At 46.3% G+C, this 14,720-nt stretch overlaps 1 protein-coding gene across 2 annotated transcripts; it reads left to right on the forward strand.

Annotated features, from left to right (window-relative positions):
* The first annotated feature begins 1,110 nt into the window (after positions 1–1,110).
* PSMC6 (proteasome 26S subunit, ATPase 6) lies at positions 1,111–12,220 on the forward strand. 2 transcript variants are annotated; one of them, XM_085060967.1, is made up of 14 exons: positions 1,111–1,269; positions 2,052–2,131; positions 2,376–2,415; positions 2,768–2,820; positions 5,128–5,195; positions 5,597–5,711; positions 6,264–6,351; positions 6,729–6,790; positions 6,872–6,995; positions 7,122–7,183; positions 8,153–8,273; positions 8,364–8,444; positions 11,124–11,195; positions 11,722–12,220. In XM_085060967.1, the coding sequence occupies exons 1-14, from the start codon at positions 1,143–1,145 to the stop codon at positions 11,838–11,840; spliced, it is 1,212 nt and encodes a 403-aa protein (XP_084917093.1). In that variant the 5' UTR covers positions 1,111–1,142; the 3' UTR covers positions 11,841–12,220. The 2 variants fall into 2 exon arrangements, 1 of the variants encoding a protein (XP_084917093.1); XR_014852377.1 differs by lacking the exons at positions 11,124–11,195; positions 11,722–12,220 and adding an exon at positions 9,028–9,251 and having other exon boundaries at positions 8,364–8,523.
* Positions 12,221–14,720: the final 2,500 nt, after the last annotated feature.

Consider the following 14,720-nt stretch of genomic DNA (forward strand, 5'->3'; position numbering starts at 1 on the left):
TGCTAATATTCCAGATCAAAGCCATTTTTAATGAATATTCATATAGATCAATTACCTGACGGCGACAGCCAACCACGTATCTTGGTCCATTTGTAGCCTTCACAATGACTGGAGAGCAAAAATGAGAGAAAAAAAAAACAACTTACTTGATTCACCCTCTGATTTGTGTTTCTGAACTATACAGAATGTTTTTCTGCCAACAATCTGATCACCAATACTTTAATTCTTTGCTCCTCCAAATCTTTAACCAGACTTAAATTACAAAAGCTTATTATTTGGTGGCTGCCCCATCCTGAAGTGTCCAAGGCCAGGTTGGACAGGGCATGGAGCAGCCAGGGATAGTGGAAGGTGTCCCTGCCCATGGCAGAGGGTTAGATGGGCCTTAAGGTCCCTTCCAGCCCAAATCATTATGGGATTCTAGGACACCAAACCTTCCAGGCTTCACCCAAAGTACATCCACTCTCTAGGCAGAGGTTAAGGAAAAGCTGTCTGATCTGTCCCTGGCAGCAACAGCAGCCAAAAGCGCTTCCCATGCCACCAGCCTTCCTTGGCACTCATTTTGGGATGATCTTCTGGGGTAAAGCAAGGTTTGGGGGAGCAGCTGGTCTCTCTTGTAGGTCCCTTGCAGAGCAGTGGGGACACACCATGGGAAGGGGAGGGAATCCCAACCTTATTTTGGCTTCACACTGAGAGAGGGCAGGGAGAGATGGGATATTGGGAATTAGGAATTCCTGGCTGGGAGGGCGGGGAGGCGCTGGGATGGAATTCCCAGAGAAGCTGTGGCTGTCCCTGGATCCCTGGCAGTGTCCAAGGCCAGGTTGGACAGGGTTTGGAGCAGCCTGGGACAGTGGAAGGTGTCCCTGCCCATGGCAGGAGGTGGAATAGGAAGATCTTTCAGGTCCTTCCAACCCAAACCATTCCCTGCGATCTCCCCGCACCTCCTCTCCTCCGGCGCCTCACCCAGGACCCACGGCCGCCCTTTACCCCGCGCTGCGCCCTCTCCGCGCCGACACAAGCCGTGCCTATCGCAGTTCCCGAGGCCCCTCACGACAGCCCCGCGTGTCGCGACAGGCCGCTCTCCTCCGCGGCGGCAGGGGGCGCTGCGCGGCGCTGCGGGCCTGGCGGGAGCTCCCCCCGCCGCCATGGCCCTTCCCGGCATTCCCTATGAGCGGCGGCTGCTCATCATGGCGGACCCCAGAGACAAGGCGCTGCAGGACTACCGCAAGAAGCTGCTGGAGCACAAGGAGATCGACGGCCGCCTCAAGGAGTGTGAGCGCGGGCACGGCGGGCGCTGAGGGGACGGGGGGACGGCGCTGCTGAGGGCTCTGCGAAGCCTCGAGAGGGAGCGCGGCGGCCCGGCGCTGCCCGCGCTTCGTCATGGGCCTGGCCGGGCCGGGCAGCGGGGGGTGCAGGGGATGGGCACTGCCAGCCTGCAGCATCCCGGCTCGAAGCTTCCCGCTTCCCTTGGGAACTTGGCCCCCGAGGGTCGCAGAACCACCGAATCGTTCAGGGTGGAAAAGGTCTCTAGGATCATCGAGTCCAACCTGTCACTGTCACCGCATTGTCAGTAGAGCAGAGCGCTGAGTGCCGTGGCCAGTCATTCCTTGAACACCTTCAGGGATGGAGACCCCACTACCTTCCTCGGCAGCCTCTTCCCAATGACTGACCACCCTTTCCGTGAAGAAACTTCTCCTAGTATCCAATCTAAACCTCCCTGAGGCCGTTCTCTCTCCTCCTGTCCCTGTTCCTGGGAGCACAGCCTGACCCCCCGGCTGTCCCCTCCTGTCAGCAGCTGTGCAGAGCCACAAGGTCCCCCTGAGCCTCCTTTGCTCCAGGCTGAGCTCCTTTCCAGCTCCCTTATCCCCTCCTGGAGCTCCAGACCCTTCCCCAGCTCCATTCCCTTCTCCACATTAGTTCAGGGGTCCTTACTGGGTTTGCTGGTCTCCCACAGTCTCACTCTTTCCCCAGCTTTGCTGCTGGAAAAGGGTCTGATCCTATGGTTTTTTTTGGGATGAATGTTACCAAAATCCTGTATTTCTGTCCTTTTCCAGTAAGGGAACAGCTGAAAGAACTCACCAAGCAGTATGAGAAGTCAGAAAATGATCTCAAGGCCTTGCAGAGCGTTGGGCAGGTACGTGAGGGAAATGAGGTGTTGGCATCCTGTGCTGGTTGTTGGCAGTGAATTTGCCTGGAAGTAAACTTTAAATCCATTTTTGGCATCAAAAAAGAAAAGTGGGATTAGTCCAGCTAAAAGAAACAGGAACCTTGACATCAGGAACTGAGTGTATGGGTTAGGGAGGTTTTCTTGTGTGTCTGATTTCTGCAATGTTAATTTAATTTCTCTCTGGGCTAATGCTGTGTTTACTCTTTTACAGATTGTTGGCGAGGTTCTTAAACAGCTGACAGAGGAGAAATGTAAGTACACTGAACTATTACATTTTCTGAGATCATTAAAATCATGGAATCATGGAATGGTTTTGGTTGAAAGAGACCTTAAAGATCATCTTCTTCCAGCCCTTGCCGTGGGATTCCACTATCCCTGGCTGCTCCAAGCCCTGTCCAGCCTGGCATGGAACACTTCCAGGGATGGGGCAGTCACAAAGTTTTAAGCTTTTGTAGTTAAAATCTTGTTAAAGTTATGGAGAAGTAAAGAATTAAAGTATTGGTGATCAGATTATTGGCAGAAAAACATTCTGGATAGTTCAGAAACACAATTCAGAGGGTGAATCAAGTAAATTGTTTTTTTCTCTCATTTTTTGCTCTCCAGTCATTGTGAAGGCTACAAATGGACCAAGATACGTGGTTGGCTGTCGCCGTCAGGTAATTGATCTATATGAATATTCATTAAAAATGGCTTTGATCTGGAATGTTAGCATTGCTTTTGATCCAGTGTGTCCTCAGTGGGGTGAAGTGTTTTCTCCTTTAACATGCACATCACTATTTCACACTGGTACCTGCTCCCCTCTCTCTTTGTAGGTGGTGTGAGTGTAACTCCCTCGTGGAGACAAAACAGTCCACAACATTCCCAGAACCTTGCATGTGTTTTATTCTTTTTATTGAGTCAAAACTCTGTCCTGCCTGATTTTGGACTCTCTGAAAATTAATTACTGTGAAAATTAGTAATTGTGTAAAGTGACTGTCGCAGTACTCTGACTGTTGTTGTCATTGTGCAGAGCTTTAGATTTCATACTATTTAACTATATATCAAAATCATGGAGTGGTTTAGGTTGGAAGGAGCCTTAAATCTCATCCCAGCCTGTCGCTGTTGAGCAGCTAGCAGAGTAATGAATGCATCGGTTCTCAGTGGCAAGAAGGAATGACCTTTATTGTTTTGATTTCATCACATTTATAGAGTTCTCAAAAGTCACCCAGATTGGTCAGTCAGAAGCCTTCCCCCAGGCCTGATTGGCCAGGCCTGCACTGTCCAAGTTCTGGGACACTGTTCCAAAACATCCAAACTTTATCTTTATTTACAAAACACAAGAAAACCTCTCATGGGAAAAACTGTGCTAGCCACACCAGCCCACCCCCTGCCATGGGCAGGGTCACCTTCCACTATCCCAGGCTGCTCCAAACTCTGTCCAGCCTGGCCTTGGACACTTCCAGGGATCCAGGGGCAGCCACAGCTTCTCTGGGCACTCTGTGCCAGGGCCTCCCCACCCTCCCAGCCAGGAATTCCTTCCCAAAATCCCATCTAAATCTACTTTGTCTGTTTTAAACCATTATCTTTATCCATATATTTTTTTTTGTCTCTTTCTGAGGAGAAACAGATGTTCATTGCAGAAATTTCAGAGACATTAGTAAACTTAATTCCACTGTGGGGCATGTGAGGTAATCTTGATGTTCTATGTTGAAATAGAGGTGAATCCTAAGGAACAGATTGTCCTTGGATGAACCAGCACTTTGCAGTTTATTCTTCACTAAAAACACTCTTTTACCTTAAAAGATCCTTGATTTTGATACCAGAGGATCAAAAAAATAAAAATACCCTTGACTGTTTTCAAAATGTCAAAATACCAAAGAGGAACAGTTTCTCCCAGACTAGAAGGACAAGTTTTTGATCAAAGCCCTTATGGCTGAGCTGTTGCTCCTCAGGAGGCAGGATAGCAAGGCTCTTTAAGTGGGAGCAAAATTACTTCCCTATCTCAAGTGCATTACCTAAGAAGGTCAAGTGGTTTCTCTTTGTTTTCTTCTCACTGCAAAATAACTTGAATCTGTTGGGCAGAGTTGAATCTGAGAGAATTCCAAGCTGTTACAAAGTTCTTTGGATAAGAGAGCTGGAAAGAGGCCTTAGAGTGATCCCAGTAAGGGAGGAGGGACAGCTTGATCCTAAACACTGCCAGAGTGTCAAGAGCCCATGTGGCAAGGGACCTTATAAATCCCTCAGAAGGGACAATAAGAAGCTTCCAGCAGTGCTGGAAAAGGGTTGTTGAAATCCTTGTTGTGCAGATGGCATGAACAGAATCCTGGAATGGTTTGGGTTGGAAAGGACCTTAAAGCACATCCAGTTCCACCCCTGCCATGGCAGGGACACCTTCCACTGTCCCAGGTGGCTCCAAGCCCTGTCCAAAATGTCCTGGAACACTTCCAAGGATCCAGGGGCAGCCACAGCTTCTCTGGGCACCCTGTGAATTCTTTTAATTCCAGCAGAATTTAGCAGGGTGTGATGGAATGTGTTTAAAAATCCCATAAAAATGGAATAAGCAGACAAAAAACTGCTGAGGTGGGTGAGGAGGCATCCAAGGTGAAAGAATAATAATTGAACAGCTGACTTCAAAGAAGGGAAGGAGATGATACAGGGAAATTGCAACTTTCTGTGAGGGTTGTTTAGTTATTCTGAAACAGCTGCTTCTGTCCTGTGTGGAGCACAGGGGAGGATTAGATCCCACTGATCCAGTCAGTTTGACAGCAGTAAAATTAAAAATTAATGATGGGCTGAAAAACAGGCTTTATTTTTAACGTGGGGGAAGTAAGTTAATTACTGCTTGGTGTGTCACTCTGTAGCCTTGTTTTCTTCTTGCTGTGATGGAGCAAAGAGTGCAAACTCCAGTTAACATTTTGGCTAAAACATGGCATTGTTTTGGGGTTGGGTTCTAACAGAATTCCTTTTTTTTTTTTTGGGACTAGCTTGACAAGAGTAAGCTGAAGCCAGGGACAAGAGTTGCTCTGGATATGACCACTCTGACTATTATGAGGTAGGATTCTGCTCTTCTTAATTATAAAAAGGGGGAAAAACATTACACAAAAAAGGTTTGAATAATCAGTTCTGTAATATTTTATAAACATTTTCTGCAAAGCAGTGCTTAAGTAAGGACAGTTACTTTGGGGGAAGACTTTTGTGTCTATTTGATATGACTTAAAAAGGAATTGGTTGTTCTCTAAAAAAATCAATTACAACTCAGTGTTTTCAGCCATTTTTCAAGCTTTGTTTTAAAACTTGAAAAAGTTTGCTAGGTTTGGGGTTTATTCTGCTTTTCCAGCGCATTAGGTGGGAAGAGAAGAACTAATTTTCATATTGCTGTAAAATTTACGGGAGTAACTTTATGAATTCATGAATGTGTCTGCACAATGAAAAATATCTTCTCTTGTGTTCCAGATATTTGCCCAGGGAAGTGGATCCACTGGTGTATAACATGTCTCATGAAGACCCAGGAGATGTTTCCTATTCTGAGATCGGAGGGCTGTCGGAACAAATCCGAGAGTTACGGGAGGTACCCAGTGCCTCAAACCTCCTCCTTACATACTGAGAAATGCTCTGAGAGGAGTTTTTCAGGGCAAAAGCACCTTTTTGATGTTTGTCCTCCACTACAATCAGGCTTTTCAAGGATTCTCTTGGATTAGTGCTTTCCATGTTTCATTTAAAGTGCTTGGATTGGGATTAAAATGAAGATAATCCTTTAGGGAAGAGGGTTTAAATGACCCAAGACCCTTTAGGCTGTGGGAGTCCCATGAAGCCAAGTGGGAGGGCCAGCAAAGCAGACTGGAATTTTGCTCAAAAGCTACCAGGATTGCTCTGGGGAGTGAAATTATGCAAGTAGGGGTGTGATTTGAGCAAAGAGCATTGAGAGGAACCAACCATTGCACAGCCAGGGCAGGAGTGGGGATTGATCCATGGGATCACTGACATTTTCTTACTCAGCTGTTTCTCAAACAAAATATGCTGCCAATAACTAAGACTGCAGACACATGAAAAACAGGCTGGCAGGTGTGCCATTAGCTATTTTAAAACTCAGAGGCTCAGTTTGTTCTCTGTCCCCTCACAGGTCATTGAACTGCCACTTACAAACCCAGAATTATTCCAGCGTGTGGGAATTATCCCTCCAAAAGGCTGCCTGCTCTATGGCCCCCCTGGTGAGTCTCAGCAGAGGGGAATGAGTGTTTGGTTGTCACTCTGAGATTATGGCAAGAACCTTCTTTGTTTCTCCTTTTTTTCCCTTTCCTTTTTATTTTTTTCCTTTCCTTTTTTCCATTTTTCTCTTTTCTTTTTCTCTCCTCTGTCTCCTCTGTCTCCTCTCTCTTCTCTCTCTTTCTCTCTCTCCTCACCCTCTCCTCTCCCTCTCGTCTTTCTTTTTTCCTTTCCCTTTTCTTTTTTCCTTTCTCCCTTTTCTCCCCCTTTTCTCCCTGTTCTTCCTTTTCTCCCTTCCCTTTTCCCCCTTCCCTCCTTCCTAAGTCCCTGGCAGGCAGTGTTGAGTTAGTCATTAAATAGCTTCAATCTCTTGTACATCCAGGTACAGGAAAAACCCTTTTGGCCAGAGCAGTTGCCAGCCAGCTGGATTGCAACTTCCTCAAGGTGTGTAATAGCTCTGCCCTCACACACATGGGCTCTGTTTGCTCTCCAGTCTCCTCATCCCTGTCCTCTGTCCTTCCCAAGGTGGTGTCCAGTTCCATAGTGGACAAATACATCGGCGAGAGCGCTCGGCTGATCCGAGAGATGTTCAATTATGCCAGAGATCATCAGCCCTGCATCATTTTCATGGATGAGATCGATGCCATTGGTAAGGCTCATGGCCTGGGGGGTGGCTGGGCTCTCCTTTTAAGGCTGAAATCAGCTATAAAGCCAATTCCCCCTGTTTAAAAGGCAAAAACCAAGTAGCAGAACTGATGAGTTTGGTGTGCTGCAGGTGGGCGCCGCTTTTCCGAAGGCACATCAGCTGATAGAGAAATTCAGAGGACTCTGATGGAGGTGAGTGTCCAATTCCTGTACAGCTGCATTAAATAATAACACAGCTGTGAATTGTTACCTGGGATCTGCCTTGGCAGAACTTTTTCTGGGTTAGTAATCTTAAACTAGAAGTGATCTAAGTGCTGCTTTCACAAAAGGCAGCTGCACATCCTGATAATTCAGCTGTGAGTTCAGTGTGGAGACTAAATGAATCTTTAAAATTGCTGAAATTATTTGGGTTATTTTCTTTCGCTTACTGCTGCTTCCTGCATCTTTGAAGGTTGGAGAGCCCCCCTTTCTGTCTCTTTTAGAGAATCCCAAGGACACTCAGCCTATAACATTTCTGGACTGTTACAGTTGGATTTTCAAAGCTAGGAGGAGCAGTTGTATTTCTTTGTTTCTGTATTAATTGCTTTGGTAAACTGGGTTGTGTGAAGAGAATATTAAAACCACTGGTGACAATTAGGAATTCTGAAGCTAATGGGAACCTTCCTTGGCCTGTGTTTGCAAACAGTTTGCCTGGTTCAAAAGAATGTGTCTGCCTTCCATAGAGAATTAAATCAGTGTGATCAAAGAGCGAGTGCTTTGAGTGTTCACAATGAAATGCCTTCCTGTGTGTGGATTAGTATTCCAGAGGCTGCTCTTCAAGTCTAATTGGAATGTCCTGGCCTTGGTGCACTACAATCCAAATGTGTCAGGCAGCCATGGACTCTTTTAGTCCTTGCAGTGTTTTGCCTCATTGTTTTAGTCAAGTGTTTCACGTTTGAGCTCAGCTTTGCTCCATGTCCTTTTCTCTGGGCAAAATATTTCAGTGTCTGTCTTCAGCCTTGTGGAATATTCAGGGAGCTCCAGGCCTTTCATTAGGCAGCTTGTAGGATTTTTTTCACTCATCTTCAGCGCTTCTCATCTTGGTGAAAATACTTAGGCAGGGAAAAAAACACACTGGGAAGGTTTGGGGTTGTTAAAAACCAAAGTTCTGTTTCCTGCTAGTTGTTGAATCAGATGGATGGATTTGACACCCTGCACAGAGTTAAAATGATCATGGCTACGAACAGACCTGACACCCTGGATCCTGCCCTGCTGCGGCCCGGAAGGCTGGATAGAAAAATCCGTGAGTTTCTGCTTCCCAGTGGCTGGAAGGAGGATATAACCCATGGGAATTGTGGGTTTCTGCTTTTATTGAAGCTGTACTTCTTTCTAGATATCGATCTACCAAATGAACAAGCCAGATTAGATATTTTGAAGATTCACGCAGGTCCTATCACCAAACATGGTGAAATAGGTAAGTAGGAAGTAACCTGGATATCATTCCTACTGCTGTTTGTAAAGATGGGAAGAGGGTGAGTTGTTACAGCTGATGCCTTAAATCGCTAGTAAAAATTTTTAGATGCAGACACACAGTATAGGAAAGGGGTTTTACCTTGGTTTAATAGGATCCCAGATGCACACCGACGAACCAGCCCCGACGATATCCCATTATACAATTTATGGACAGCCTAGATTAGAATACCTATCTAAAAGTCACCAATAAGATGTCTAACAAATGAAGTAATTGCCCCCTTATTAAAATTGCCCCCCCCAAAAAAGATTACTACTTAGTTTACAAAAACATGTCTCAGTGATGGGGGCCCTGTTCAAGGTTGGTACTTCATGCTTTTGAGATTGTGGGGATGTTTCGTCTTCCCCAAAGGATTCTGAGCAGGGCAAGGGGCACTGGGGTGATAGACATGTAGGGTTAAGATACAGGGAGTAAAAAGCACAGGAATGGGGAAGGGTAAAAGGTGATATATAAAGGATATATATAAAGAGAGTATAAAAGTAAAATAAAAGGACAAAAACCCATCAGGCATCACAACGACTCTGACTGTACTCCCACCTTTACACTGCCCACACAACTTCCTCTCTTGGAATTCTACTTCTTTTATTTTTTAATGCATCCTGATTGAACTGCTGTTAAGTCTTTGAAAAGGAAAACTGAGTGTAAACCCTTGGAGCCCAGCTGGAAACAGGAAAATCAACATGGTTCTCATCAGGCAGTTTCCTGTTTCTAAAGGAACAGCTTAGTGCAAGTAAAGAGCTTTTTCATTCACCCCTCAATGAAAGAAATGTTGTTAATGAAGAAGTCTGAAAATAGCAATCTTTAAAAGTCAGGAAGAAACCTTGGAGTTTGGAGACAGTGTGAGGAAAATTGCTGTCTGGGTAGTGGTGTGGAGGAGTGAAAGGGGAAAAGAATAAGATGAAATGGGGAAGGTTTATTTAAGGACTGTGTTACTCTAAGCTGACCACAGCCCTGCTTTCACAGTGACTCCTCACAGCTCCCTGGAGGAAACTGGGGCTGGGATTTGCCTTTAAAGCAGCACTGGCTGCCTGGGAGTGCAGCAGTGCCCCAGGGCCCTGTGCCACCCCCACCCCCTCTGTGCTGACACCAGCAATTCCTGCAGCCCCTGGAACTGATCCCGGTCACCATCTGGCTGCATCAACAGCTGCAGCTCAGCCCAGGGACAGCAGGAGAGAGCTGGGGGAGGGCCAGGGGATGGATGGGCATTGCTTTTCTTAGCAGCAGTGTTGGCTTAAAGCTGCACGTGACTGCAGACTGACATAGACGAGAAGCTCCAAAGCAAATCATGAACCTGAGGGAAAGTTCTTGGAGAGAAATCTTTCCCAAGGCATGCAGTGACAGTGCAAGGGGGAATGGCTTCCCACTGCCAGAGGGCAGGGTTAGATGGGAGATTGGGAAGGAATTCTTGGCTGTGAGGGTAGGGAGGCCCTGGCACAGGTTGCCCAGAGAAGCTGTGGCTGCCCCTGGATCCCTGGAAACATTCCAGGCCAGGTTGGATGGGGCTTGGAGCAAGTGGAAGGTGCCCTTGGCTATGGCATGGGTTGGAACAAGATGGGCTTTGAGGTCTTTTCCAAACCATTCTGTGATTCTCTGATTCTACTTCATCCTTGTTCTCATGTCTATGGCACTGGAGTGGAGCAGACTAGGATCATTCCTTTGTGCCATTCAGCAAGGTGAGGTGTCAGGTCCTTGCTAAATTCCTGGATGTGATGTAGAAAGACTGTGATGCTCAGCTTTGATATCCCAAAATAAAGGCCAGGACTTAGCAGCAGGGTGAGGTAGGAATTGCATTAAAATCCTGCTCAGGTTCCAGGATGAGATTCTCCTGCTGCAGTTCTGGTGTCTGCTAAAAACCCTAAACTCACAAACCTTGCACTGTTCAACCTTGTTCATTCCCCTCAATTAATGTTTTATTAACTTTCCAATTATGAAGACTTTTTAATAGGATATTGTGCTACATGGAATTAAAATACAGCTGAAGAACTTCAAATCTTTAGGAGTTTTTGTATTCTTGAGATAAAAACATTCAGTTCAAATGTTTTGAATTTCACACAGAAGGGAAACTGAAAAGTTTTCCAGGAAGTTGATAATTTTAATAAGCAGCCTTGTAAAAATCAGAACTTGCTGGAGGCTCAGCAGACACACTGGTTTAGAAATTGATTCCTGCTGAATTATAACCATGGCCAATTTTTTAGTAGATGTATGTGCATGAAATATCAGGCTTAATATATTGACACTAAATGCCTTCAGTACATAGCGTGTTGGAAGTGGAAAGGGACTGAGTTATGATCACTTGGAGATAACTTCTCTGAGTTTTTACAGCATTTAAATGATAAGAACATTGCCTTGATGCAGTTTTTGCACTTCATGTTGATTCTTGTACCCACAAGTTGGTAACTTTGGGATTTAATTATATAACATGAGCTTCTGGCTGCCACACATTTCTGTTTTAATGGAAGGGCTGATACAGCTGATGATTCCAGTTAATTTATCAGCCCAGTGGGCAGCACTCTGTTTGCACTGAAATCCAAGTGGGTGTTTGGTAGCTGGATATGTATTTTATTGGCATCCCTAAGGGGAATGGTGATTTATTCCTAATGGGCATTGGTGTTTTATGAACAGATTATGAAGCAATCGTGAAGCTTTCAGATGGCTTCAACGGAGCAGACTTGAGAAATGTCTGTACTGAAGCAGGTAATTCCTTGACTCTTCATTGAAATGTGCTAAATCTTGGATAATGCTGAATTTTGGAGCTGTTCCTCTGTGGATTAAACCCAGGAGCTCAAAAATGTTTTGCTGGAACATTACACTTGAGCTGATCTGAGCCAAGCACTTGTTGGCTGATTGTGGTGTGTCCCACTGTCTCATTAGATACATTCCAGAAACAGTGGTTGCACCCATTTTTCTCCTTTTTGCAGAGAATTCAGGTCTCTTGGGTGGCTGGAGACTTGATGCTCTTTTATGCTTTTTCCACATGAAAATTTGTGCACTCTGGGTTTGCCTGCACAGGCAGGCTGAGTAACACAGTCAATGCACACTCAGAGTTTAAACAAGTTTTCTTCTTAGTAATCCCCTAGATCAGGAAGGTGAATTCCCTCCTTTCCCAATATCTAAGACATGGGAAAGGCCACATGCAGACAGTGTAACCTGGATCAGTTTTCACTTGAACTTGAGTGAAATTTCATGTTGTGTCTTTACCCTGTTAAATCCTCCCTCGCAGGGATGTTTGCGATCCGTGCCGATCATGACTTCGTAGTTCAGGAAGATTTCATGAAAGCTGTCAGGAAAGTGGCTGATTCCAAGAAGCTGGAGTCCAAGCTTGACTACAAACCTGTGTAAATTAACCATAGAATTTGTGATTGATCGTACACATCCTACTGGGTTAATGCATAAAAAAAAGGAGAGAAATAATGTACCGCTTGATTATCATTGTAAGGTGTTTGTGTAGCATGTAGCTAGTAATTTTTGGGAATGCTAGTTGCAAGTTGGCTACAGGAGTGTGTTTTCTGTACAATTCCAAAATGCAATGTTCATTACAGCCCAGGCTCAGTAAAACTGTGTGGAGATGTGTTGTTCTCTTAGCAATTATGGTGGGAATTTATAAACGTGCCTGAAGGGATTCGCAAACAGAAGAAAGTCAGTTCATTTCTTGACTTTTTGTATATCAGTAAATCTCCTTTCCCCAAACAGTTTATGAATAAAACCTGTTTAAATCTGTTTATCCTCGTGGACTTTGTCTGTAGCTCTCACAGAGAGGTGCATTTTGTGTCTTCTGAGCTTGAGGAGCAACTTTTCTCTGCTGTAGGGATTGGAGTCCTGTGCCTCTCATACCAAATGGAGGCTGCCTGTCCCTTGGAGAGAGGAGGAACTGGTGGGGTCTGGACAACCATTTCCATGGAGAAATTTCCCCTAATATCCAATCTAAACCTCCCCTGGCACAACTGGAGGCTGTTTCCCCTTGTTCTGTCCCTGTTCCCTGGGAACGCAGCCTGTCCCCTCCTGTTAGGAGCTGTGCAGAGCCACAAGGTCCCCCTGAGCCTCCTTTGCTCCAGGCTGAGCTCCTTTCCCAGCTCCCTCAGCCCCTCCTGGCTCTCCAGACCCTTCCCAGCTCTGTTCCCTTCCCTGAACACACTCCAGCCCTCAGTGTTTCTTGTCATGAAGGGCCCAGAACTTTCCCCAGGACTGGAGGTCCCTCAGCAGTGCCAGCACAGGGGACAGTCACTGCCCTGCTCCTGTGGCTGGTACAAGCCAGGTGCCTTTGGCCTTTTTGCCCACATGGGCACACTCATTTGCTGCTGAATTCTGGGAATGGGATTTACCTGAGCTGGTGTTTAATCATTGCAAGAAGTAAACCAGGTGGTGGTGTTTTTAAGAGCATCTGCTTTATTTTTGTTTTCCAAGCATTTCTACCCCGAGGGGTGCACACAGATCCACTGCAGTGTGCAGCTCACCTGAATGCTGGAGTGGAACAGCAGTGCACTAAGCTGCACTTCTGGCTACTTCTAATTAACCTAATTGGATTACTCTGGGCATGCTCAGCTGACAGGCAAGTACATTAGATTAGCTCTTGACTTCCCAGGAAACACACAGCATCTCCCTGGCAGTTTAAACAGCTGTAGTTTTATTTCCTTTCCCGAGACAAAACAGGTAGTATAAGGTGTAGAACAGTTAAAACAGGACAGACAACACTATTTCCCTGGTTTTATGGCTGTTACAGACTTTGCTCCCTATTGTGGCTGTGTCAGGAGTGTAAAGACGTAAATCTCAGGTTTAGTTTTAACACCCTTTTGAGTGCAGCTTGTACAGTCAGCGTGCCTGGAACAATGAGAACATGAAATAAAAGTCCATTTCTGAGCACTACAGTGGTGTAAACAGCAAGCTGAGCCTCTGGCATTACCCTGGAGGAGGGTAAAAGGTGGAAAACTTTCCTGGAGCCCTGGGAATGGTTATAGCTCATTTTTGAAGTTTGTGCCACAGTCTAAGGCTGTGAGCACACATCTCTGTTCTTGACACCAGCTGGAAGTGGGAGCTCCAGTTTTCCCGTGGCTTTTTCCTTTACCGTTTCCTTCTTCACCTTTCATTGGAAGAAAATTGGAGTTTTGAGGGAATGGTTGCTGAAATGTGATTGTTGAAGGTTTCTCTAAGTTTTATTTAGTAGAAACAGAAGAAAGGTGCCCTAGAAATAAAAACTGAGACTAAAATTCCGGAGGCTAGGATTTCCAAAAGGACATTTCCAGTTTTATTTCAGCAACCAAACCATCGACTGTGCTTGATTTGACAAAACTTCCCTCAGAAAGTGACACCAATGTAGGTTTTGGGTTCACCAAAAAGCCCAGGAATGAAAAACTAAAGCTTAAAGTGAAGTTTCATAGAATCATAAAATGGTTTGGGTTAGAAGGGAACTTAAGGATCATCTCGTTCCACCTTCTGCCATGGGCAGGGACACCTTCCACTATCCCAGGTTGCTCCAACCTGGCCTTGGACACTTCCAGGGATCCAGGGACAGCCACAGCTTCTCTGGGAATTCCATTCCAGGGCCTCCCCACCCTCCCAGTCAGGAATTCCTTCCCAATATCCCATCTATCCCTGCCCTCCCCTTGTCCTGTCACTCCAAGCCCTTGTCCAAAGTCCCTCTTCAGCTCTCTTGGAGTTCTCAGAGCATGTGACCTCAAAAAGCAGAAAAACAGGTTCTTGTCCCAACACTGAGGTGTCTTAGGGCATCACTCACACCAAGAGGAGCTGACTGGAGATCCCAGAATCATCACAGCTTGGAAAAGACCTCGGAGATCACCGAATCCAGTCGGTGACCGATCCCCACCTTGTCCCCTAGCCCAGAGCACTGAGTGTGACCTCCTCGGGCACCTCCGGGGATGGGGACTCCTCCCTGGGCACTCCAGAGATGACCCGCTCGGCGTTGCCAGCTAAAATGTGAGGCAGCAGCGTCATTCCTGTGGGCGATAAAGCCATGGTGGAAGCAGGCGTGTGAGGAGAAGGAGCGCTCGGCAACGTGAGGGGACGGCGACAAGGACCGCAAATGGCCGCGACATGGCGGGAGGCGCTCCGAGGCGGGCCCTGGTCACCGTTAACGGCCGGAGCGCCTCTTACTGAAACTTTGGGGTGAATCACCCCGAATCCGAGGGCTGCGAGCGGGTTAATGAAACGAACCGGGGCGGTAGCTGCCCGTGAGGGGAGGGCAGAGCGCTGAGGGCGGAGCGGGGC

Source organism: Lichenostomus cassidix, chromosome 5, assembly GCF_008360975.1.
Source record: "Lichenostomus cassidix isolate B80296 chromosome 5, HeHo_3.0, whole genome shotgun sequence".
In the NCBI taxonomy this organism is placed as follows: Eukaryota; Metazoa; Chordata; class Aves; order Passeriformes; family Meliphagidae; genus Lichenostomus; species Lichenostomus cassidix.

Coding starts and splice junctions, on each gene's coding strand:
- PSMC6 (XM_085060967.1), top strand. CDS start 1,143: ATGGCCCTTCCCGGCATTCCCTATGAGCGGCGGCTGCTCATCATGGCG. Junction 1,270..2,051: donor CGACGGCCGCCTCAAGGAGT/GTGAGCGCGGGC, acceptor GTCCTTTTCCAG/TAAGGGAACAGCTGAAAGAA. Junction 2,416..2,767: donor ACAGCTGACAGAGGAGAAAT/GTAAGTACACTG, acceptor TTTGCTCTCCAG/TCATTGTGAAGGCTACAAAT.